Genomic DNA, 26118 nt, shown 5'->3' with positions numbered 1-26118 from the left:
ACTTTTGATGAAATATCCTCAACGCTCTAGTTAATTGTGTAAAACGATGCATGTACACTTCACATTCAGGACATGTAAACGTATATTGGACTAACTACAGTCCAAACCTAAGCTCCACTGGAATGTAGTATTCTCGATTGTTGTGTCCAGCTGATGTACACTGTAACAGCAGCATAACCCAGATACCGTATGAGTGAGTGAGTGAGTGCTTGGGGTTTAACGTCGTACTCAGCAATTTTTCAGTCATATGACGACGAAGGAATCATTAGGGTGCATGCACGTGTAATGTGCCTCCTTGTTGCAGGACGGATTTCCACCGCTCTTTTATTTAGTGCTGCATCACTGAGACGACTTACCGAAGAGATACCGTATGAAGGCGCTGTAATGAGTTATCAACGCTTCTAGTTGTACACAGCCTTCATGCACGTATTATCAGTCTCTGTGATTATGCCAGAGCTCAAATGCACATACAAGTAAAACTTTAGAAATATTTGGAATTGAAGCTATAGTTATAATATTCAGTGTTAGTGTCAGTATATGAGGAAACATAACAAAAGATATTCTGAGATGCAAGTTGTCAGTGATATTTATTATTTATACTCCCACAAATTATCACACAATCTTTCGTGGCTTTGAACGACAGACGTATAAAGTTGGACTTAATACCCGCAATGGTGTCTCTAGACTTTTGTTTTAAGAAGATGTGCTCATTTGATCCAATGATCCTCGTTAAGGGCTGCCCATGACAAAACATTCCAGACTCCGGAACAATATCTGTGTCGTCTTAAGTATCCGAACCTATCCCACCTCTTTAGTCAGTACTTATATCACTGTGTCAGTGGATACCACCAAAATGACAGCGTTCACGGAGAATGGGAGGGTGGGGCGTTGTCGCACGGAACTGTTACCGCTCACCTACAGTGCACGGGGCCTCGGGATAAAGCCTCACCTAGATTGGTCAGACTACATGTGAACAGAAAACAGCTGTTGCGCTGCCAGTCGGAGTGTAAACTGTTAAAGGCTGCAAGCTAATGTGCAAGGATCGGTTGGTTGTTCGTGGATAAGTAATACCGAAAATAGTGTGGCCCTAATGTGAATGAATTCCTGATAACTTCATGAGAATTGATTCTGGACAACTGCTTGTGGATTAATCCATTACAGTGTCACGTGAGTTAATTCCTGACGTCTATTCGATGAATGTTAATTCCCGACGGAAACTTTATATGAGCTAAGTCTCAACGACAACGTCTTCCGCAAGAATTTTGTTGGAGCATTTCCGATTTCTGTTCTTCTGCGGTATTCACTTGCTACAGTGATGACTCGGGTCTTCCGTTCTTACAGACCAGATGTATGGATTTTAGTATTTGTGATATTTGTCAGCGTGGAAAGTTTTCTCATGTTTTACTCCAAACTGAGTCGGTGCAACTCGGTGACGGACAAAGCCCAACTAGTTTCCACATCGAAGGAATTGGAGGGGATTCGGCAGTTCAAAAGTATGGTAGAATCGGGACAAATGTTGGAAAACGCCAGCCAGGAAGTATATGGACCAGGTACATGTATATATATATATATATATGTTTACACTTCCATAACTCACGTATACAGTTAAAGAATGATACACTCTCCCAGTTATACTTAGGTTTACAGATGTATTATTTTCAGTTCCGACAACTGAATATAGGCTTGTTGTCCGAATCAATTTGCTTGATGTCCAAATGGAACTTCAGCTCTCGACGTCAGCAATCAATGCTTCATCGCTAGCTTCAGCGTGGAGACATTACTTTAGGGTCAACACACACACACACACACACACACACACACACACACACACACACACACACACACACACACACACACATTGCTTCGGCGCCACTATATAGAGATTGATTCGTCGTCACCGTGCATGTATTACTTCAGTGTCACCATACAGAAATAGAAATAGTATAGACATTGCTTCAGCGGTACAAGTGTCACCATATAAAACTTTGCGACAGTCAGCGTATAGACATTGCTTCAGCGGCACAATTCATACATTGACTCAGCGTCAGCGTAGACATTGCTCCAGCGGTAATATGGAGTCAAGGCTTCAGCGTCAGCGCACAGATATTGTTTCAGGTTCACCATGAAATCATTACTTCAATCTCACCTTTCATTGTCACCATGCAGACAAGATTTAAGCGTCGGCGCACAGACAGTGCGTCAGCGATGTCTTCGTAACATTGCTTCTGTGTCAAAATTCAGAAACCCTAAGCACTCACTCACTCATAATTCAGACATCGCTTTAGCATCTCCATACAGATATTGTTCCAGCGTCAACATGCAGGCAAATATTGCTTCAACGTCACCATGCAGCCGTTCCGTCAGCGTTACCATGCAAATATTACTTCAGCGTCACTATATATATATATATATATATATATATATATATATATATATATATATATATATATATATATATATATATATATATATATATATGTTGCTTGTTTCAGTGCATTCTGTTTATTGCAATGTCGAAGCACACAAATGTGGCACTGACTGTAACAGACAAAACCCCACCACCTCATGTATGACTGACAAAACTCCACCATCTCATGAATGACCGGCGATGAACAAATGTTGGTCTTGGTAGCTCGCTCGATGTTACGTTTATTTGGTCATAAAATATTTTGGTGAGAGACAAAATAGGCTGTGAAAATGTCCACAGCTGATACTACAGGTTTAGTAGCCGTGATGTCATCAAAAGTATCTCCGAGGAGGTCATTTTTTCCCTTGTGAACGAATCACGAATACGCATATATACATGATGCGATACATATACATGATACAAATATCTGACGTTATACGCCTACTCTCAGTGAGGCACCGTATCCAGTGGTTAGGCCTAAACACTTGGTTCACACCCAGGTACTTCATCTACGTATTAAGGTATGCTAATCAAAACAAAAACCGGTAATCTAGGCATAAGCATGTGGTATTTGCAGACTTGGCATAAGCATGTCGTGTCTGCAGACTTGGTAGCAGCATGTCGTATTTGCAGACTTAAGCATGTCGTATTTGCAGACTTGGCATAAGCATTTCCTATTTTAATCCTTGCTGTTAATTTACATTGTGTTAGTCAGAAACTAATCAGATAAAAAAAACCCGGAGATAAAAGGCAATTTTTTGTAACCTAAACAACGGGAATGTGGCACAACAAACTGCAGATCACTACTGTTACCTCTGACATCAACTTTGCTATCAGTTATCAGCCGAGTAATTTTAGACTAAATGAATTTAGTCTAAGTTATGAATCCGTTTTTCTCCACCTCCGAAGTAAATTGCCAGCCAGTCAGCGTAATCGTTGTTTTTTTTTCAATGATATTATGCTGGTTTTGTACTGATTTTGCTAAACCCATGTTAATATCCAGATAAATTCTGTTGCAGGGGAATATGGTCGAGCTTTTCAAATTGAGACAGATGACCTCGGCCCCATGGATAGCATCAAATATAAGGCAGGTTACGACGAGCATGGATTTAATGAATATGCCAGTGAGCTTATCTCCCTTCACCGGAAGTTACCGGCATTTTTGCAGGATTCCAGGTGAGTGCAAAGGGTTTAGAATATGAACAGGGTTTGCCGGCTTAAATATACTGCAAGCGAGTAATATAAAATAGCACCAATTGTTTTGGCAAAATATTTAGCGGCCTAGGTCTCAGAACATTACTCTGTGAGGGAATACCGATAACAAAGAATCAATTAAAGTTATTCCCTTGTGTTTGTATGGACCTATCTGCAGATGTACTGTTTTAGATTGTTTTGGCAATATATACATCAGTGAATGCATTACTGTCACTGATGTCCCACATACTGTCCCACTGACACTATAACAACAACATAACTTTTTATTACCAGACTTATCTTATTTAGACATGTTTGTTAATTATGCTTTTCTGGCAGTCTGCAAGTCTAGCGCCATCCATTCCAGTATCCTGATAAGTTACTTATACATGTACACGCATTCGCTATTAGCATTACCACTGTGCCCTGCTAAGTTAGATTTACACGCATCCTCTATTACCATTACCACTGTGCCCTGCTAAGTTACATGAACACGCATTATCTATTACCATTACCACTGTGCCCTGATAAGTTACATGTACACGCATCCGCTATTAGCATTACCACTGTGCCTTGATAAGTTACATGTACACGCATCCGCTATTAGCATTACCACTGTGCCTTGATAAGTTATATGTACACGCATCCGCTATTAGCATTTCCACGGTGCCTAGATAAGTTACATGTACACGCATCTTGATAATTTGTCTATGTCTACAGGGGTACTGCCATCCTGTACCTTGCCTATGTCACGGTGTCATTAAAACTACCTCTCTGTACCTAGGTGTAAGGCTATCCAGTACCCTAATGACTTGCCCACCGTCAGTGTCATTATTCCATTCCGTGACGAAGCCTGGAGTACTCTACTGAGAACTGTCCATTCGGTGCTTGACCGATCTTCTCCTAGACACCTCAAGGAGATCATCTTAGTGGACGACAACTCCACACTCCGTAAGTTGACAATGGATCTCAAATCATGTCCGACATTACTCCTCGCCAGACCCCACAGAAGACTTTATCTGTGTAGTGACGAGGTCCGAGTTAATATACATCTACCAGACATGGCAACCAACGTAGTTTGGTTAATGTCGGCTGAGCACTCAAGTCATAGCGATCGTTGGAGTTAAAACACAGGGTTAGCACTACATCCATCGCAATCAGTGTTGCCACTTACATTTAGCACTTCGGCCAGTATAGTTAAAATCGTGGTTAACTTCGATTGGCACATCAGCTATCATACTCAATACACTCTTAAGATGTCAACATTTAAAGTGTAAAATCATCCATGATGGTAAATGTGGTAAAATATTGTATTAGCATCATAAAAATGCTGCCTGTTCTTATTGTTAAATAACAGGATTTGTAAAATTTCCTATAAAATTTTCGGGTCAGTTGTGAAGTATTTTAGTACTTTGGAAATTGTTAACCTAACAATACAAGCCTATATGCTGCCCCTTCCACAACCCTGCCAGGCCTATATGTTGCCCCTCCCATAACCCTGCCAGGCCTATATGTTGCCCCTCCCACAACCCTGTCAGGCCTATATGCTGCCCCTCCCATAACCCTGCCAGGCCTATATGTTGCCCCTCCCACAACCCTGTCAGGCCTATATGTTGCCCCTTCCACAACCCTGTCAGGCCTATATGTTGCCCCTCCCACAACCCTGTCAGGCCTATATGCTGCCCCTCCCACAACCCTGTCAGGCCTATCTGCTGCCCCTCCCACAACCTTGCCAGGCCTATATGCTGCCCCTGCCAGGCCTATATGCTGTCCCTCGCACAACCCCGCCAAGGCTATATGCTGCTCCTCCCTATATACAACCCTGCCAGGCCTATACGCTGCCCCTCCCACAACCCTGTCCCTCCCACAACCCTGCCAGGCCTATACGCTGCCCCTTCCACAACCTTGCCAGGCCTATATGCTGCCCCTCACACAACCCCGCCAAGGCTATATGCTGCCCCTCCCTATATACAACCCTGCCAGGCCTATACGCTGCCCCTCCCACAACCCTGTCCCTCCCACAACCCTGTCAGGCCTATATGCTGCCCCTTCCACAACCCTGCCAGGCCTATATGTTGCCCCTCCCATAGCCCTGCCAGGCCTATATGCTGCCCCTCCCACAACCCTGTCAGGCCTATATGCTGCCCCTCCCACAACCCTGCCAGGCCTATATGCTGTCCCTCCCACAACCCTGCCAGGCCTATATGCTGTCCCTCGCACAACCCCGCCAAGGCTATATGCTGCTCCTCCCTATATACAACCCTGCCAGGCCTATACGCTGCCCCTCCCACAACCCTGTCCCTCCCACAACCCTGCCAGGCCTATACGCTGCCCCTCCCACAACCTTGCCAGGCCTATATGCTGCCCCTCACACAACCCCGCCAAGGCTATATGCTGCCCCTCCCTATATACAACCCTGCCAGGCCTATACGCTGCCCCTCCCACAACCCTGCCCCTCCCACAACCCTGCCAGGCCTATACGCTGCCGCTCCCACAACCGTGTCAGGCCTATACGCTGCCCCTCCCACAATCCTGCCAGGCCTATATGCCGCCCCTCCCACAACCCTGCCAGGCCTATACCCTGCCCCTACCACAACCCTGTCCCTCCCACAACCCTGCCAGGTCTATATGCTGCCCCTCCCACAACACTGCCAAGCCTATACGCTGCCCCTCCCACAATCCTGCCAGGCCTATGTGCTGCCCCTCCCACAACCCTGCTAGGCCTATACACTGCCCCTCCCGCAACCTTGCCAGGCCTATATGCTGCCCCTCCCACAACCTTGCCAGGCCTATACGCTGCCCCTCCCACAATCCTGCCAGGCCTATACGCTGCCCCTCCCACAATCCTGCCAGGCCTATACACTGCCCCTCCCACAACCCTGTCCCTCCCACAACCCTGCCAAGCCTATAAGCTGCCCCATCCACAACCCTGCCAGGCCTATACGCTGCCCCTCCCACAATCCTGCCAGGCCTATACACTGCCCCTCCCACAACCCTGTCCCTCCCACAACCCTGCCAAGCCTATAAGCTGCCCCATCCACAACCCTGCCAGGCCTATACGCTGCCCCTCCCACAATCCTGCCAGGCCTATACGCTGCCCCTCCCACAACCCTGCCAGGCCTATACGCTGCCCCTCCCACAACCCTGTCCCTCCCACAACCCTGCCAGAATGTTGGGTTCAACATTATTATTGTTCGGTACAGCGTTTCAGTTTTAATGGTGACGTGTAATCACATGCCATAGTTAAATCTAGCTCTCCAATCATTCCAATTAGCCCAGTTACAAAGGTTATTTAAATTGTATTTTGCGCTTAGCCATTTCAATGAGTGAGAAAATGTTAGTTAACACTTCAATAACCACAATGAGTGTAGTTGCATTTATGATGCATAGTTATCAGTTTAGAGAACATGAAGATAGGTTTTTGTGACTCTGCATATTCCGAAATTTAGTCAGATAGTTTTCTTCTTTTAACGGTTCAATTTATCCGCCCTGATATTTTCCACTGGCTATAGCCCATCTGAAGCAGAAACTGGACTTGTACGTGGAACAGCTGCCTACAGTCTACCTCTTACGACTTACCAAGCCCTTAGGACTTATGATGGCTAGACAAGCCGGTATTGAGCACGCGCGCTATGACGTCATCGCCGTTATGGATTCGCATGTGGAAGTTGCCGAAGGTAAGTTAAATGTACCGTCTGTAGGAATACTCCAGATATTCCTGATTATACGAGAATTCCCCGCCGGCATAATCTTCTGCACGCCAAAGAGCGGTATGCCTCTACGATGTAACCCTGCCCACGAGGACGATATTGCTATCTACAGCAGGTGTCACCCACACATACACCACTAGTCACTTATGAACTGGTTCCCTAGCTGTGTCTTAGACAGAGGCCATGAACAAACTTCCAACTTACTCCGTTTTTGTATTTGCCAGGCTGGCTGGAGCCACTACTGCACCCAATCTATCTGAACAACAAGGTCATGACCTTTTCGCGGGTTGATACGATCAACAGAGACAACTTCCACTATTCAGCAGGAGATCTGGATCGAACATTCCTAGTTCCAAATTTCGACTTTTACCTCAATATGGTATTTTCCGAGCTGACGACCGAGTATGAAGCTAAACGGGTGCGGCGCACAGATCCCGTGTTGTAAGTAAACACACAGGACCTGTATACCTGTATTATATGATGACTCTTGTCATCTTGGTCATGAGACATGTTGTCAAAGAAGTTAGAGGAAAACCTCGGTTCTATACACGGGGTCATAGGGCTCAGTATTGTTTCCTCATGATCATACAACTTATACATGGGAAGGTGTTCCAGCAACCTGCGGATGGTCGTGGGTTCCGACGGGCTCTGCCCGGTTTCCTCCCACCATAATGCTGGCCACCGTCATATAAGTGAAATATTCTTGTAGTACATGTAGGTCATAAACTGCAGTCAAATAAATAAATACTAGGTAACCAGAGTGCCCTGACTATTCATCTATAATTTTACCTCACCCAAATTAGTACTGACGTTTAACTAGCGTCTCCATACAGTAATTTGGTGTGTTAAAAAGGTAATATGTCAGGTGCCAAAATAGAAGAACCACATACGTAAATTTTCACATGACAAATCTGCTAAATCTAGGATGTAATTTAACTTCTTACATAGGTAGAGAGGTCTGTCAACAGCCTACTGATGATCGTGGGTTTTGGCCCTGCTCCATTCCATCATAATGTAGGCCGCCGTCCAAGAAGTTAGACATTCATGAGTATTGCGTAATTATGCAATGAAATAAATGATACAACGTCATTTTTAGGCAAGGGACACAAGGAGAAAGTCCGAATGTCAGTAGGCATAATGTATAATGTAAGTCACAGAAGCTTTGTACGCCATGACATCTGATCACAAGTAGACATTGGTCTTATCATATTCTGTCACCACCAAGTGTCACCTACATGCATTTCTTTTTTGTGGGTGGGTGTAGGAGGTGGTTGAGGGAGTGGTTGTGGTTTGTTTCGGGGGGGGGGGGGGGGGGGTAGAAGAATACATCATGTGAATGTCTGACATCACTGTGAAGTTCTAGTGGAGATGTGCTCACTCTAATGTGCGGAACTCGGTATTTTCTATATGAAGATCACCAACAATACAGGGATGGATGTTTGTCATGCGGAGGGACTTCTTTTTGGAGCTTGGAGGATTTGATCCTGGCATGAACGTCTGGGGAGCGGAACAATTTGAGCTATCATTTAAGGTGAGATATGTTGTTCAAGCGAACGAAAGGGTAATGTGAAAGAGGATAGTGTAGCAATCTTAGGGATCATGTTCCACGGTGATTGCTGTGTAAGATTTCTCCTGACCGACACAATGATCCAACTGTGTTGTGCCTTTGTGGATGTGGTACTAAGTGTTGTGCCTTGTGAATGTGGTACTAAGTGTTGTGCCTTGTGGATGTGGTACTAAGTATTGTGCCCTTGTGGATGTGGTACTAAGTATTGTGCCCTTGTGGATGTGGTACTAAGTGTTGGGTCTTTGTGAATGTGGTACTAAGTGTTGTGCCGACCTGAATGTGGTACTAAGTGTTGTGCCTATGTGAATGTGGCATTAAGTGTTGTGCCTTGTGGATGTGGTACTAAGTGTTGTGCGCTTGTGGATGTGGTACTAAGTGTTGTGCCTTTGTGGATGTGGTACTAAGTGTTGTGCCCTTGTGGATGTGGTACTAAGTGTTGTGCCGACCTGAATGTGGTACTAAGTGTGTGCCCGTTGTGAATGTGGTATTAAGCGTTGTGCCTTATGGAGGTGGTACTAAGTGTTGTGTCTTTGTGAATGTGGTATTAAGTGTTGTGCATTTGTGGATGTGATACTAGTGTTCTGCCGTTGTGAATGTGGTATTAAGTGTTGTGCCGTTTGTGAGTGTGGTACTAAGTGTTGTGTCTTTGTGAATGTGGTACCAAGTTTTGTGCCTTTGTGGATGTGATACTAAGTGTTCTGCCGTTGTGAATGTGGTATTAAGTGTTGTGCCTATGTGAATGTGGTATTAAGTGTTGTGCCGGCCTGAATGTGGTACTAAGTGTTGTGTCTTTGTGAATGTGGTACTAAGTGTTGTGCCGTTGTGAATGTGGTACTAAGTGTTGTGCCTTTGTGAATGTGGTACTAAGTGTTGTGCGGACCTGAGTGTGGTACTAAGTGTTGTGTCTTTGTGAATGTGGTACTATGTGTTGTGTCTTTGTGAATGTGGTACTAAAGTGTTGTGCCTATGTGAAATGTGGTATTAAGTGTTGTGCCTTGTGGAGGTGGTACTAAGTGTTGTGCCTTGTGGAGGTGGTACTAGTGTTGTGCCTATGTGAATGTGGTACTAAGTGTTGTGCCTATATGAATGTGGTATTAAGTGCTGTGCCTTGTGGAGGTTTTTACTAAGTGTTGTGCCGTTGTGAATGTGGTACTAAGTGTTGTGCCGTTGTAAATGTGTTACTAATTGTTGTGCCTTTGTGAATGTGGTGCTAAGTGTTGTGCCGACCTGAATGTGGTACTAAGTGTTGTGTCTTTGTGAATGTGGTACTAATTGTTGTGCTTTTGTGAATTTGGTACTATGTTTTGTGTCTTTGTGAATGTAGTACTAAGTTTTGTGCCTTTGTAAATGTGGTTTTAAGTGTTATGTCTTTGTGAATGTGGTACTAAGTGTTGTGCCGACCTGAATGTGGTACAAAGTGTTATGCCGTTTATTTCAATAGGGTAACTTTATTTCAATAAATGTTGCTAGTTTCAAACAGCTAGCGAGGAGGTCCATTACAAGCCGAACTGCACATATACAAATAAGCTTTGAAAACTGAAATTTTCAAACGTTCACGTTCCATCGGGTTTTTTCTGAGTGATGATAGAAAAGATTGTATCACTGCACGTAATATTATGTTATGGGAAGCACAATACTTTGTTACACGAACAAAAGTATTCCATGGCATAACATAACAAATCTTTCATATTACACACAGGTGTATAGCAATAACATAATATATTCTGTCTTGTTACCTGGAAAACAAAGTAGTCTGTCTCGTCATCTGGAAAACATTGTCTCCTGCCGATTTAACACTTTATTTTGTGTGTAGAGTATGCAATCAGTACGGTGCTTTGGCAGGTATGGATGTGTGGCGGTCGTATAGAGATGCCTCCCTGCTCTCACGCCGGCCATGTCTACAGGAATGTTAAGTGGAGGAACTGGTCAGCTCTCATGACGAACAACTACCGTGTGGCCGAGACTTGGATGGACGAATACGGGGCCATACACAAGGAGAGGACCGGCTGGTCAGGGGTAACTACTCGAGTACCGCTAATGGAGAAGTCGTTGAAGTCATTTTGTTCATCAACACTTGGTGGCACTTACCATACTGTGTTAGAAATATTGCCATTCATTTGTTCTTGCTACATGCTATTGGTCAATATCTAGTTGGTTACAGGAGAGAATAATATTGGTGAGAAACACCCGAGTTTCAAAATATCCTGCAGGACAATATCCTGTTGTTTGCTGTGTCTAACTTGATTAGCTTACTCATTTATTGCTATTATGTCCCTGTTTTTCTACCCCAGGTTGGTGGAGATGTTTCAGACCGCAGAGCTATACGTGAAAGATTAGGGTGTAAAAGTTTTTCCTGGTATCTAGATAACATCGCACAATTTGTGCGCATGTATATACCCAAAAATCGCAAGGCGAAAGGGTCGGTAAGTATTTAACCTGTCAATAACATATTGTCCAGTCGCCAGTTACAGCAGATTTTAAAGTGAATACCAAATGCACCATGTACATGGGTAAGACAATGCGATTTGCAACGCTGTGTTCAAAAACATTTTTCAAATTCAAAAAACGTGTTCAAAAAACGGTAATCACCGTCCCAATTTCCTGTGTTCAGGGGTAATCACCGTCTCAATTTCCTGTGTTCGGGGTAATCACCGTCTCAATTTCCTGTGTTCAGGGGTAAACACCGTACCAATTTCCTCTGTTTAGGGGTAAGCACCGTACCAATTTCCTGTGTTTAGGGGTAAGCACCGTCCCAATTTCCTGTGTTCAGGGGTAAAACACCGTCCCAATTTCCTGTGTTCAGGGGTAAACACCGTACCAATTTCCTGTATTCAAGGGTAAACACCGTCCCAATTTCCTGTGTTCAGGGGTAAGCACCGTCCCAATTTCCTGTGTTCGGGGTAAATACCGTCTCAAATTCCTGTATTCGGGGTAATCACCGTCACAATTTCCTGTGTTCAGGGGTAAGTACCGTCCCAATTTCCTGTGTTCAGGGGTAAGTACCGTCCCAATTTCCTGTGTTCGGGGTAATCACCGTCTCAATTCCCTGTGTTCGGGGTAATCACCGTCTCAATTTCCTGTGTTCAGGGGTAACCACCGTACCAATTTCCTCTGTTTAGGGGTAAGCACCGTACCAATTTCCTGTGTTTAGGGGTAAGCACCGTCCCAATTTCCTGTGTTCAGGGGTAAACACCGTCCCAATTTCCTGTGTTCAGGGGTAAACACCGTACCAATTTCCTGTATTCAAGGGTAAACACCGTCCCAATTTCCTGTGTTCAGAGGTAAGCACCGTCCCAATTTCCTGTGTTCGGGGTAAATACCGTCTCAAATTCCTGTATTCGGGGTAATCACCGTCACAATTTCCTGTGTTCAGGGGTAAGTACCGTCCCAATTTCCTGTGTTCAGGGGTAAGTACCGTCCCAATTTCCTGTGTTCGGGGTAAATACCGTCTCAATTCCCTGTGTTCATGGGTAAACACCGTCCAAATTTCCTGTGTTCACGGGCAATCTCCGTCTCAATTTCCTGTGTCCATGGGTAAACACCGTCTCAATTCCCTGTGGTCATGGGTAAACACCGTCCCAATTTCCTGTGTTCGGGGTAAGCACCGTCCAAATTTCCTGTGTTCACGGGCAATCTCCGTCTCAATTTCCTGTGTCCATGGGTAAACACCGTCTCAATTCCCTGTGGTCATGGGTAAACACCGTCCCAATTTCCTGTGTTCAAGGGTAATCACCGTCCCAATTTTCCCGTGTTCAGGGGTAATCACCGTCCCAATTTTCCCGTGTTCAGGGGTAAGCACCGTCCCAATTTCCTGTGTTCATGGGTAATCACCGTCCCAATTTTCCCGTGTTCAGGGGTAATCACCGTCCCAATTTTCCCGTGTTCAGGGGTAAGCACCGTCCCAATTTCCTGTGTTCATGGGTAATCACCGTCCCAATTTTCCCGTGTTCAGGGGTAAGCACCGTCCCAATTTCCTGTGTTCAGGGGTAAGCACCGTCCCAATTTCCTGTGTCCAGCGGTAACCACCGTCCCAATTTCCTGTGTTCATGGGTAAAGACCGTCCCAATTACCCGTGTTCGGGTTTATCAACGTTCCAATTTCCTGTGTCCAAGGGTAATCACCGCCCCAATTTTCCCGTGTTCAGGGGTAAGCACGGTCCCAATTTCCTGTGTTCAGAGGTAAGCACCGTCCCAATTTCTTGTGTTCAGCGGTAATCACCGTCCCAATTTCCTGTGTTCATGGGTAAAGACCGTCCCAATTTGCAGTGTTCGTGGGTAAACACCGTCTCAATTTCCTGTGTTCAGGGGTAATCACCTGTTCAATTTCCTGTGTTCAGAGTTGTTCAGAGTGGTAATATTACGTTTTTCATGGATCCATTTTAGCATTGTTTTGTAACTGTTCATAATGCAGATCAAGAACGGCGCACTGAATCTGTGCATTACAAGTGTTCATCATGGTGAGAGAGAGTACACTCCGCAGCTCATGAGATGCCAACGGGGATTTGGATTTGTAAGTTCGCCCACAGACCTGTGTACATTTCATATCTAGCAGTTTGTGTGCGCAGGGGCCTTCGTGGCTCAGTTGGTTAGCGCGCTTGTGCAGCGTAATGACCCAGGAGCCTCTTACCAATGCGGTCGCTGTGAGTTCAAGTCCAGCTCATGCTGGCTCTCCGAGCATACGGGGAAAGGTCTAGCAGCAACCTGCAGATGGTTGTGGGTTTCCCCAGGGTTCTGTCCGGTTTCCTCCCACCATATTCTGGCCGGTTTCCTCCCACCATAACGCTCGCCGCCGTCGTATAAGTGAAATATTCCTGAGTACAACGTAAAACACCAATCAAAGAAATAAATTTGTGTGTGCTACTAGATACGCATTCACCATTTATGTTCACTAACAACGAACATTCTCTGTTTATGTTAATATTATATTTACATGCTGAAGGGACATATATGTGACGTAGACCTGCATGCCTACTACATGTTTATGTACTTATGTATCTTGGATAATGATATGTAGCTTTACTAATACTGTGTGCAGGGACGGCACTGTCATTAGCTGAGACATATGTACATTACCATGTTGTTTCCGTGTTTGTGTAGTAACACGTGGTGTGAATTGGCTGACTAATGTTTGGCCTAGATCAGCGATAGACAAAAATCAACCATACCAGAAATCAGTGAACAAAAAATAATGAATCATTTTAATCGAACTAGGCATGCTGAAGGTCACGTGTCTTTTACAGGATTGGGATTTGTCTGACGAAGACGAGCTTCGTCACCAGTACCAGTGTTTTGACGTGAAGAGCGACGGTCAAGTTGTCACTATGGTCTGTGGTAACAATGGACCGAAGTCCAGTCAGAAATGGAATTACACACAAGTAAGTTGATTCTCTATCACAATCTCATATGATGTCCACATCACATTTAGAGGTATGCTGAATCCATAAAACGCATTTAACAGTGACATTAAACCTTTCTGGACAGTTTTAATGTCAGGATATTTAATTTATGGGTGCTTTAATTAAAGCTCATACTTCACCGTGGCTAAACGTCTAAATATGCCAAAATGCACTTTGCGCATGTTGTAGGCAAACACACTCCAACACGTGACCTCACGGAAATGTTTGTCTGCTCCATCTGACGCCAAACTTGGATCTGCTCTGGAAATGGTGGACTGTGACGTCACGTCGTCACGTCAGCAGTGGATATGGACGCGCATTGGCTGATGACATGGACACGGACCGCTTTGGACAGGTTGTGATACCGACTACGCGACCACAATGAAGCAAAGAGGTCCGCAAACAGGACGAACAAGACTTTTAGTGATTAGGACAGTCTATATAAACTCCATGAGAAAAACATTTGCTTTTCCATAGAACCTTCCGAACTGTCAATCAAGAACACGCAACTGACCAATCATATCCAGTATTGTTGCAAATAGGTCAATTGGATATCTCACACATGGGTTACAAATGTTTAATTTTTCTGTAACGTCATGACGTCACAAATGCTTTCACCGGAAATGGAATGAAAACCTACTGAAGCGTGCATCCCTTCGCCTCACTTCAGTTAAGTTGGCTGCTTCATGGATTGTTGTTGTAATGCCGTGCTTAGAAAGGCCATTACTACACGTATGCTGCACGTATGATGTGTAGATTTACATACCATATGGGTGGAGCTCACGTGTGTAGATATATACCCCATATTGGTGGAGCACAAGTAGTCTATACGAGCATTAGATTGCGCCAACAGCCCCACCAGTACCATAGATAGCTTATCGTTACCAAGGCTCTAGGTAGGTTGAGCAATCGGAATCAAACAATAATGGAAAAATTTTTCTGTACTGGTAATAGATATAGTCGATTTAAGGGTTTTGGTTTCGCACTTACACACGTTTCTGCCCTTGCATGTGTATGTGATATTACAGGTACAACCTTTGTAATGACATAACAGTTAAGGGCGTGTTTAAATCAAGGCACTGCCCGCAAGGTGGTAAATCAAAGGTACCGCTGTGCTGTGGATTACACTGCATCAGAAATGAACAAACTCTTTTAATCAATACTATTCTTGTATTTTCTTTATTTTATCACATGAAAGAAAAAAATCGATCTACCTTTATGTGATACTTGCAGAATGTTTGATTGTAATGAGGAAAAAATAAAACTTGTTGATGACCTGACTTGTTACTTACTTAGTCCTGTCATAATTAAGAAGTGGAGATATATAGTTCCTTAAACGAGCCGAAGTCGACGATATTCTTGGCGTAAATACGAACTCTGTAGGTTGTTTGGGAAGTAAGATCTACTAGCTCCACCAAGACGTCCTCGTCTGAAAGCAAAAACAAGACAAGTGGTAAAGAACAAACATTGCATTTAGTGTTAATTCTGATAAACAAACCATACTTACTCACATTAGAACTGCCCCAAAACCTGATATTGAGCCTCAGTCTATCTACTGCCATCAATATTTCTCTTATACGACACCGACTACTGTCATCAAACCTTGATTTGAACTCAAAACAATTTTAATTAGCTACAGGCTTTGCCAATCGGTTAGGAAGCTGTGGATGATGGTTTAAGTCTGATGCTTTACCCGTTCTAGGTTGCCTGACCAAACAAACACCCGACATGATACCTTATCCGCTCTAGGTTACCTGACCAAACAGACACCCTACATGATACCTTACCCGTTCTAGGTTGCCTGACCAAACAGACACCTGACATGATACCTTACCCGCTCTAGGTTGCCTGACCAAAAAAAAAACACCTGACATGATACCTTACCCGTTCTAGGTTGCCTGACCAAACAGACACCTGACATGATACCTTACCCGCTCTAGGTTGCCTGACCAAACAGACACCTAACATGATATCTTACCCGCTCTAGGTTGTCTGACCAAACAAACACCTGACATGATACCTTACCCGCTCTAGGTTGCCTGACAAAATAGACACCCGACATGATACCTTACCCGCTCTAGGTTACCTCACCAAACAAACACCCGACATGATACCTTACCCTCTCTAGGTTTCCTGACAAAACAGACACCCGACATAACACCTTACTCGTTCTACGAAGTCTAACACAACAAACACTGGACATGATACCTTACCCGTTCTACGAAGTCTAACACAACAACCATTATACATGATACCTTACCCGTTACCCGATAAATAAAACAACAGACACTAGACATGATACCTTACCCGATACCCGATGAATATCACAAAAGACATCAGACATGCTACCTTACCCGTTACTCGATGAATAACACAACAACCATTAGGCATGATACCTTACATGTTACCCGATGAATAACACAACAAACATTAGACATGAAACATTACCCGTTTTCCGATGAATAACTCAACAAACATTAAACATAATAATGCCTAATGAATAACAATGCATGAATAAAACAACAGACATCTGACATGATACCTCCTGTTACCCGATGAATAACATAAGAACCATTAGACATGATACCTTACCCGTTCTCTGATGAATAACACAACAGACATTAGACATGATACCTTACCCGTTACCCGATGAAAAGCACAACAGACATTAGACATGGTACCTTACCCGTTCTCTGATGAATAACACAACAACCATTAGACATGATACCTCACCAGTTTTCCGATGAATAACGCAAAACACATCTGACATGATACCTCCTGTTACCCGATGAATAACATAAGAACCATTAGACATGATACCTTACCCGTTCTCTGATGAATAACACAACAGACATTAGACATGATACCTTACCCGTTACCCAATGAATAGTACAACAGCCATTAGACATGATACCTTACCCGTTACCCAATGAATAGTACAACAACCATAAGACATGATACCTTACCCATTACCCGACGAGTAACACAACAACCATTAGACATGATACCTTACCCGTTACCCGATGAAAAGCACAACAGACATCAGACATGCTACCTTACCCGTTACCCGATGAAAAGCACAACAACCATTAGACATGATTATTACCCATTACCCGATGAAAAGCACAACAGACATCAGACATGCTACCTTACCCGTTACCCGATGAAAAGCACAACAACCATTAGACATGATTATTACCCATTACCCGATGAATAACACAACAACCATTAGACATGATACCTCGCCCTTTACCATATGAATAACATAACAACCATTAGACATGATACGTTACCCCGTTACCCGATAAATAACACAAGAGACATTAGACGTGATATCGTACCTGTTATCCAATGAAGAGCACAACTAACAACAGACACCAGACACAAGACATAAATGAACCAGTGTGGGGCCAAAACCAACCAAGACACCAGGCATCACACCATACGTAGTTTCTGTGCACTTTCATGCCTAAAACACCTTTCACCTGTCGCAACAGGACACCATAGAACGATGGAATGTGAAGTATTATCGCTTTACTATGGCTACCTGCCTCTTGTATAAAATATGATACTATAGTTTTTGCATCTAGATGAGTAAATGTTTCTTCGGTAATTCTTAGAACTATGTGAAAATCAAAGTTACTTACCGTGTTTTGCTTCAACGCTTCTTCTGGTTTGCTCGAAATTTTGCATAGAAATATATGCCACGTGATATTCTAGTACAGGCGGCCTGTTGTCTTCCTCTGGTGGGCTGATAGCCAGTGTTACTGAGTCAGGAGACACTCTTACAACTCTAACATTACCAGGTGCGGCGGGAGGACCTGCAGACAGACAAAAGGACAAGTCAGTCAAATACAATAAAAGTGGATCATTTGTAACAATACGGCGGAGACAAGCTGGATTCATTGGCGCCATATCATTATCAGGGTAACAGAAACACTACTAGCCTCATATCATAGTCAGTGTAACAGAAACACTATTAGTGTCATATCATTGTCAGGGTAACAGAAACACTAAGAACCACGTGTCATAGTCAGAAACACTATTAGTCTCATATCATAGTCAATATAACAGAAACACTATTAGTGTCATATCATAGTCAGTGTAACAGAAACACTATTAGTGTCATATCATAGTCAGTGTAACAGAAACACTATTAGTCTCATATCATAGTCAGTGTAACAGAAACACTATTAGTGTCATATCATAGTCAGTGTAACAGAAGCACTATTAGTCTCATATCATAGTCAGTGTAACAGAAAAACTAGTAGCGTCATATCATATTCAGGGTAACAGAAACACTAGTAGCGCCATTTCATATTCAGAGTAACAGAAACGGTCAAATGCATACGGCAAGAAACAATAAGATCCACAGAGCTTACGTAAAGGCTGCAGGAGGAAGCTTTTCTGTGCCCTGCCCTCCTCACTCTGCGCCACACACGTATAGTTTCCCTCGTCCTCTCCCTCCAGGGGAATGAAGATAATGGACATTGAAGATTTCCCGGCCTCCTCCAACCATTCCAGCTTAATACGATCATCCTCCTGTGTCAACATTGCTCATGATTAGAATACACCTCTACGTTATCACGACAGCAAATACACAACAATCAAATATTCAACATTACCCAGAGTTAGAACACGCCTCTACGTTATCATGACAGCAAATACACAACAGTCAGATATGCAACATTACTAACAGTTAGAACACGCCTCTACGTTATCACGACAGTAAATACACAACAGTCAGATTTGCTACATTACCCAGGGTTAGAATAGACCTCGACGTTATCACGACAGTAAATACACAACAGTCAGATTTGCTACATTACCCAGGGTTAGAATACACGTCGACGTTATCACGACAGCAAATACACAACAGTCAGATATGCAACATTACTAACAGTTAGAACACGCCTCTACGTTATCACGACAGTAAATACACAACAATCAGATTTGCTACATTACTCAGGGTTAGAACACACCTCGACGTTATCGCGACAGTAAATACACAACAGTCAGATTTGCTACATTACCCAGGGTTAGAATAGACCTCGACGTTATCACGACAGCAAATACACAACAGTCAGATTTGCTACATTACCCAGGGTTAGAATAGACCTCGACGTTATCACGACAGTAAATACACAACAGTCAGATTTGCTACATTACCCAGGGTTAGAATACACGTCGACGTTATCACGACAGTAAATACACAACAGTCAGATTTGCTACATTACTAACAGTTAGAACACGCCTCTACGTTATCATGACAGTAAATACACAACAGTCAGATATGCAACATTACTAACAGTTAGAACACGCCTCTACGTTATCACGACAGTAAATACACAACAGTCAGATTTGCTACATTACCCAGGGTTAGAATAGACCTCGACGTTATCACGACAGCAAATACACAACAGTCAGATTTGCTACATTACCCAGGGTTAGAATAGACCTCGACGTTATCACGACAGCAAATACACAACAATCAGATTTGCTACATTACCCAGGATGAGAATACACGTCGGACGTTATCACGACAGCAAATACATAACAGTCAGATATGCAACATTACTAACAGTTAGAATACGCCTCTACGTCATCACGACAGTAAATACACAACAGTTAGATATACCACATTACTCAGAACAGAACTCCACTGTATCGGGATAGGAATATGCAGCATCTAGATATTCAAAAGTACATGTACTTAGCTGCATTGCACCTCTACATCTTAACCTCAGCCAAGCGATACACCAATCAGATATCCTGAAGTTCTCATGACAGTTACATGTCTCTAAAGTCTCACGGTATCTGTTTATATATGACAGAACTCACAGTCATAATGCGCCTTTAAGTGTACATAACGTTAGGATGTACACATCAGCCAGATATATAACTACTCAGAGTTGCAGTATGTCTTTACATTATCACAACATAAAACACAGAAACATACAACAGCACCTAAGATAATATTGCATCTTTCGAGACGTCTGCTTACCTGAACAATGGGTGTTTGGTCCTTAAACCAAGACAAACGCGGCGTGGGTGTGCCAGAACCGGTACAGATGAGCGCCGAGAAGCTGCCCGCCCTCAGGTTAGAGATCTCGATCGTAACAGTCGGTGGTGCTGAAAAACAACAGCAGTAGTCAGCAAATCTATAATATAGCATTGATTTCAACAGCCAGACAATGTCCATAATAACGATCAGGCAGCGCTTCCAAAAATTTTAGACAATACTCGGAATAACAATTAGAAAATACTGAGAATAAGGACGAGACAGAAAATACTCAAAATAACGACCAGACAGACAATACACAAAATAACAACCAGGCAATACTTAGAATAAAGACCAGACAGACAATACACAAAATAACGACGAGACAGGACAGACATTTTGTTCATTGGCGGTTAAAACATGCCTCGGCACATACCACCATTGACGTATTGGCAGTCAATGTGTTATTTATCCAAAACCTCTCCCCGAAAAGCCATGGCAAAATGTCGATAAATTCTTAGAGAGACACTTGTCTAGGTTTAGCATCAATTCGCAAATCTCCCTTTTTCATTTTTATTTTACAGCAGTCTAAAACGTATAAAATTATGCAAAAACTGGGATTTAGTAATGTCTGTTTTACCCAGAACCTCCAGCTGTATGTCCCAACTACGAAATCTTCCTGTCTCCGGAACATGAGCCTGGCACGTATACACACCACCCTGAGCAGACGTAACGTTCAGCACCCGTAACCCTGATGATTCCTGTAGGTAGTTACCGCCTGAAACAACCAACAGTTACAGAGTTTATGTTCAACACCCTAACCCAGTCGCCTTCTGTAGGTAGTGATCGCCTGAAACAACCAACAGTTAAACAGTTCATGTTCAACACCCCTAACCCAGTCGTCTTCTGTAGGTAGTGATCGCCTGAAACAACCAACAGTTACACAGTTTATGTTCAACACCCGTAACCTGGACATCTCTTGTGAGTAGTTATCGCCTGAAACAACAAACAGTTACACAGTTTATGCTCAACACCCGTAACCTGGACATCTTTTGTAAGTAGTTATCGCCTGAAACAACAAACAGTTACACAGTTTATACTCAACACCCGTAACCTGGGCATCTTTTGTAAGTAGTTATCGCCTGAAACAACAAACAGTTACACAGCATATGTTCAACACCCGTAACCCAGTCGTCTTCTGTAGGTAGTTATCGCCTGAAACGACCAACAGTTACAGGGTTCATGTTCAACACCTGTCAACCGGGCGTCTCTTGCTGGTAGTGATCGCCTGAAACAACCAACAGTTACAATGCTTACGCTCAACACCCGTAATCCGGACGTCTCTTGCAGGTAGTGATCCCTTGAAACAACCAACAGTTACACACTTCTTGTTTACGGCAAGAGCCCGCAAGAGGAAGCATCTTGACACAGAGTTGATGACTTACCAGATACAATTGGTCTACCAGCCCAGCTCCAGCCGACTATCGGCGAGGGACTCCCTCTGACGTCACACTGCAGCACAACACTGTGATACGGCCGCACAGAATACTTTAGGGGTGGCGTTGGGGACAAGCGAAGATCCTCTATAATGGAAGATACAGTTAAGTAGGGAACCATGTTTCAAAGCATATATTTAAAAAAAATTACAGCTATTCTCAGTGGACAGTATTACATGTATAATCGTGATGCAGTACTGCATGGTTCCACAAGAGAACAGTACAACTGATTTCAGAGAACAACAGTCTACATTTATGTGGTAAAATAGGCAAGACTTATATACAAAACATAATTCTACGGTAAAACATAAAGGTGTTTTGCCAAAGTAAGGCAGTGTCATATTTATTATTATATATTTATTATTATCCAATAGTGCCCCTGTATAGTGAGTTGCCGTGTTGTTATACTAATGCAACATCCTGTAGTGTCACTGTAAGGTACGTTGCCGTGTTGCTATATTAATGCAGCATCAAGTAGTTCCACTGTATAGTGAGTTGCCGTGTTGCTATACTAATGCAACATCCTGTAGTGTCACTGTAAGGTGCGTTGCCGTGTTGCTATATTAATGCAGCATCAAGTAGTTCCACTGTATAGTGAGTTGCCGTGTTGCTATACTAATGCAACATCCTGTAGTGTCACTGTAAGGTGCGTTGACGTGTTGCTATATTAATGCAGCATCAAGTAGTTCCACTGTATAGTGAGTTGACGTGTTGCTATATTAATGCAGTATCCAGGAGTGCCAATGTATAGTGCGTTGCCGTGTTGCTATATTAATGCAGTATCCAGGAGTGCCAATGTATAGTGCGTTGACGTGTTGCTATATTAATGCAGCATCCAGCAATGCCACTGTATAGTGTGTTATCGTGTTGCTATATTAATGCAGCATCCAACAGTGCCAATGTAATAGCGCGTTGACGTGTTGCTATATTAATGCAGTATCCAGGAGTGCCAATGTATAGCGCTTTGCCGTGTTGCTATATTAATGCAGCATCCAGCAGTGCCACTGTATAGTGTGTTGCTATATTAATGCAGCATCCAGTAATGCCACTGTATAGTGCGTTACCGTGTTGCTATATTAATGCAGCATCCAGGAGTGCCACTGTATAGTGCGTTACCGTGTTGCTATATTAATGCAGCATCCAGGAGTGCCAATGTATAGTGAGTTGCCGTGTTGCTATACTAATGCAACATCCAGTAGTTCTACTGTATAGCGCGTTGCGTGTTGCTATATTAATGCAGTATCCAGGAGTGCCAATGTATAGTGTGTTGCTATATTAATGCAGCATTCAGGAGTACTATACAGTGAGTTGCTGTGCTGCTATATTAATGCAGATTCCAATGGTGCCACTATCTAGTGACTTGCCGTGTTGCCTATATTAATGCAGTATCTCATGAGCTTTGCTTAAGCTCACAGCCACCGCGTTGATGAGAGGCTTTTGGGAGGAAATTGGGTTGGAGTGCGCGAGGGTACACCACTTAAGTTAAGTGTGGCCTGCATATGCACCCCATACATTGTATTGGTAAAGATAAGTGGTCTTCAACAAACATTACACTGACCACACGAACTTCGCCGAGCACTTTTTGCCAGTAAGGACCCAGTGAAATCGGGGGAATCTACAAAATTTCTAGTTCAAGGCTGGAGTGAACTGAACATGCGCCCCGTGTGTCATAGGTATAAAAGGCAAGCAGTGAAGCTTGAGCATGGGCCCCTGAAGCAGTGAAATGTGGTAAGATATGGAAGCAGTTGTAGAATTGTGAGAGCAATACAGCCTAATACTTTATTCGCTGAAGAAAAGCTTAAATTCTACCTCCTTCTGACACTGTCTGCAAACAATACTGTTTACTGCTGATACTGCCCGCCACTCACCCATGACGATGAGAGTGACTGCTTTAGAAACCTCTGTGTTGGCTGTAGCGCCAGAGCAGGTCCATCTCCCGGTATCTTCCTTGCGCACCTCTCTGATGACCAGCTCCAAGGACCCCGTGGATTCCCTCACGTGTTTTCCTATGAAACGGGACGAGACCAGCGGAAATGTTACCTCTCACCATTAGCTGGAAATGCTGCCTGTGTTATAAAAGTGGGAGGCTACCATATTCCCTGATGCTTTCATCTCCCCTCGATGTACCCATCGCCCCTGATGCTTCCATCCCCCCTCGATGTACCCATCGCCCCTGATGCTTCCATCTCCCCCTCGATGTACCCATCGCCCCTGATGCTTCCATCCCCCCTCGATGTACCCATCGCCCCTGATGCTTCCATCCCCCCTCCATGTACCCATCGCCCCTGATGCTTCCATCTCCCCTCGATGTACCCATCGCCCCCTGATGCTTCCATCTCCCCGCGATGTACCCATCGCCCCCTGATGCTTTCATCTCCCCTCGATGTACCCATCGCCCCTGATGCTTTCATCTCCCCCTCGATGTACCCATCGCCCCTGATGCTTTCATCTCCCCTCGATGTACCCATCGCCCCTGATGCTTCCATCTCCCCCTCGGATGTACCCATCGCCCCTGATGCTTTCATCTCCCCTCGATGTACCCATCGCCCCCTGATGCTTCCATCCCCCCTCGATGTACCCATCGCCCCCTGATGCTTCCATTTCCCCCTCGATGTACCCATCGCCCCTGATGCTTCCATCTCCCCTCGATGTACCCATAGCCCCCTGATGCTTCCATCTCCCCCTCGATGTACCCATCGCCCCTGATGCTTCCATCCTCCCCCTCGATGTACCCATCGCCCCTGATGCTTTCATCTCCCCTCGATGTACCCATCGCCCCTGATGCTTTCATCTCCCCTCGATGTACCCATCGCCCCTGATGCTTCCATCCCCTCTTGATGTACCCATCGCCCCTGATGCTTCCATTTCCCCCTCGATGTACCCATCGCCCCTGATGCTTCCATCTCCCCCCTCGATGTACCCATCGCCCCCTGATGCTTCCATCTCCCCCTCGATGAACCCATCGCCCCTGAGGCATCTATTTCCCTTTAATGTACCAATCGCCCTAGTGCATCTAAAACCCTTGATCTACCCGTGAAGCTTCTTTACCTCCTCGATATCCCAATGGCTCCCTGAAGTTTCTATCTCCCTGGAATGTACCTATCACTGCCTGATGCTTTTATCTCCCGTGGATGTACCCACTGCTCCATAGAGCTTCTGTCTCCCCTAAATGTTCCCAACGCCCCCTGGAGCTTTTCTCCCTCTCAGTGTCAATCATCGTTCCAATTTTCCCTGTACCCACACCTCCATCCTGCTCCGATACTCCCTTCGCTTCCTCCCGATCTGGTGCTCAGAGCTTCCCATTTCTAATCTCTACAATGCTCTCATAGGGTTTTGCTTGCTATATGGTGTTTACGCACCGCTTTATACACTACCTGAGTGATGTGTCTGTGTTGGCTATGGTCTGATCGGTAAGGGTCTGTCCATGTCAACCGCACGGAATCACACGGGGATGTTCGACGAGCTCGACACGTGGAGCACCAGGCCACGCCCACTATAGAGGGTCATGTGACTGGCTGGTATCAACGACAGTATGGGCACTGCAGCAAACGAGCATACGAGGCTTGATTAGACAATGAAGGACATCTTGTGGGGCATCCTTGAAGAGAAGCCATTGACCTTCTTAAATTATGTAATTTGAAAATTTATATATAGTTTCTGCGTTTATAGCTACCCAGTGTTTGTGAAAATAAGCTACACCTTGGTAAAAACTAGTGCACACCAATATCAGTCCAGTGTCACCTAATACATCGTTATTAAAACAACTTACATTTGTGGTACCCACTTCTGCTTAAGCTATTGTGCATTGCAACTGGCAACTATTTAAACATTTACAAGGACATGGATGACAAAGATGTCTAACTGAGGCAAACTGACAAATGGCCCGGAATTCAAAGGTTATGTGTGACGATTTGCCAACTATCGCTTAGTCCCTCGTTGCTCTGCTTGTATTCTCCATGCCGTGGGCTTTTCTGTCTCACCAGAGGTCTCCTCAGGAAGAAGATCGTATTAATCAATTTGCCAGTAATCATCAGTAATGTGCAAGAACGTGCCAGGAGTTGCACGAATCTGACAATTACGAGGACTGGGATATCGGCCAATACTACTGCTGTACATGTACCAGTGATTTGCCCACTATTTGCACATCCTGCTGTCGTAGAGTTCTTTGGCCTCGTGACCCGTGTATTGTCCGTCTGACCTTGGTTATCACCCCCCAGCTCACCTGGGTACACAGAATACACGGCGATGAGAACAACGGGTTGGAAACTGTTTGACAAAACAGTGTTTACGGTGACAAGAATGTCAAACTGTTTCCCATTTGTAAAAATTCTTGGTCACTTTAGGTACA

The 26118-nt window shown here is 44.2% G+C and overlaps 2 protein-coding genes across 2 annotated transcripts; one reads left to right on the top strand and one right to left on the bottom strand.

The window, feature by feature from the left end:
- The first annotated feature begins 1315 nt into the window (after positions 1-1315).
- Positions 1316-14932, top strand: LOC135465849 (polypeptide N-acetylgalactosaminyltransferase 5-like). The gene is made up of 11 exons (XM_064743215.1): positions 1316-1550; positions 3427-3583; positions 4386-4552; positions 7114-7278; positions 7536-7752; positions 8725-8842; positions 10721-10894; positions 11170-11301; positions 13289-13387; positions 14118-14252; positions 14463-14932. Exons 1-11 carry the CDS (start codon positions 1316-1318, stop codon positions 14598-14600), a joined length of 1737 nt encoding a protein of 578 aa, XP_064599285.1. The 3' UTR covers positions 14601-14932.
- Positions 14933-15029: 97 nt separating this feature from the next.
- On the bottom strand, positions 15030-24277 carry LOC135465840 (hemicentin-2-like). Its single transcript, XM_064743204.1, has 8 exons — positions 23935-24277; positions 23639-23776; positions 21720-21857; positions 20915-21052; positions 20278-20405; positions 18656-18815; positions 17921-18094; positions 15030-15702 (listed from the first exon to the last, which is right to left on the bottom strand). The coding sequence occupies exons 1-8, from the start codon at positions 24275-24277 to the stop codon at positions 15581-15583; spliced, it is 1341 nt and encodes a 446-aa protein (XP_064599274.1). The 3' UTR covers positions 15030-15580.
- Between the last annotated feature and the right edge of the window lie 1841 nt (positions 24278-26118).

The sequence above is a fragment of the Liolophura sinensis genome, chromosome 1 (genome assembly GCF_032854445.1).
Source record: "Liolophura sinensis isolate JHLJ2023 chromosome 1, CUHK_Ljap_v2, whole genome shotgun sequence".
Classification (NCBI taxonomy): Eukaryota; Metazoa; Mollusca; class Polyplacophora; order Chitonida; family Chitonidae; genus Liolophura; species Liolophura sinensis.
The sequence above is the reverse complement of the archived record's forward strand: the minus strand, read 5'-3'. Positions and strand labels throughout refer to the sequence as shown.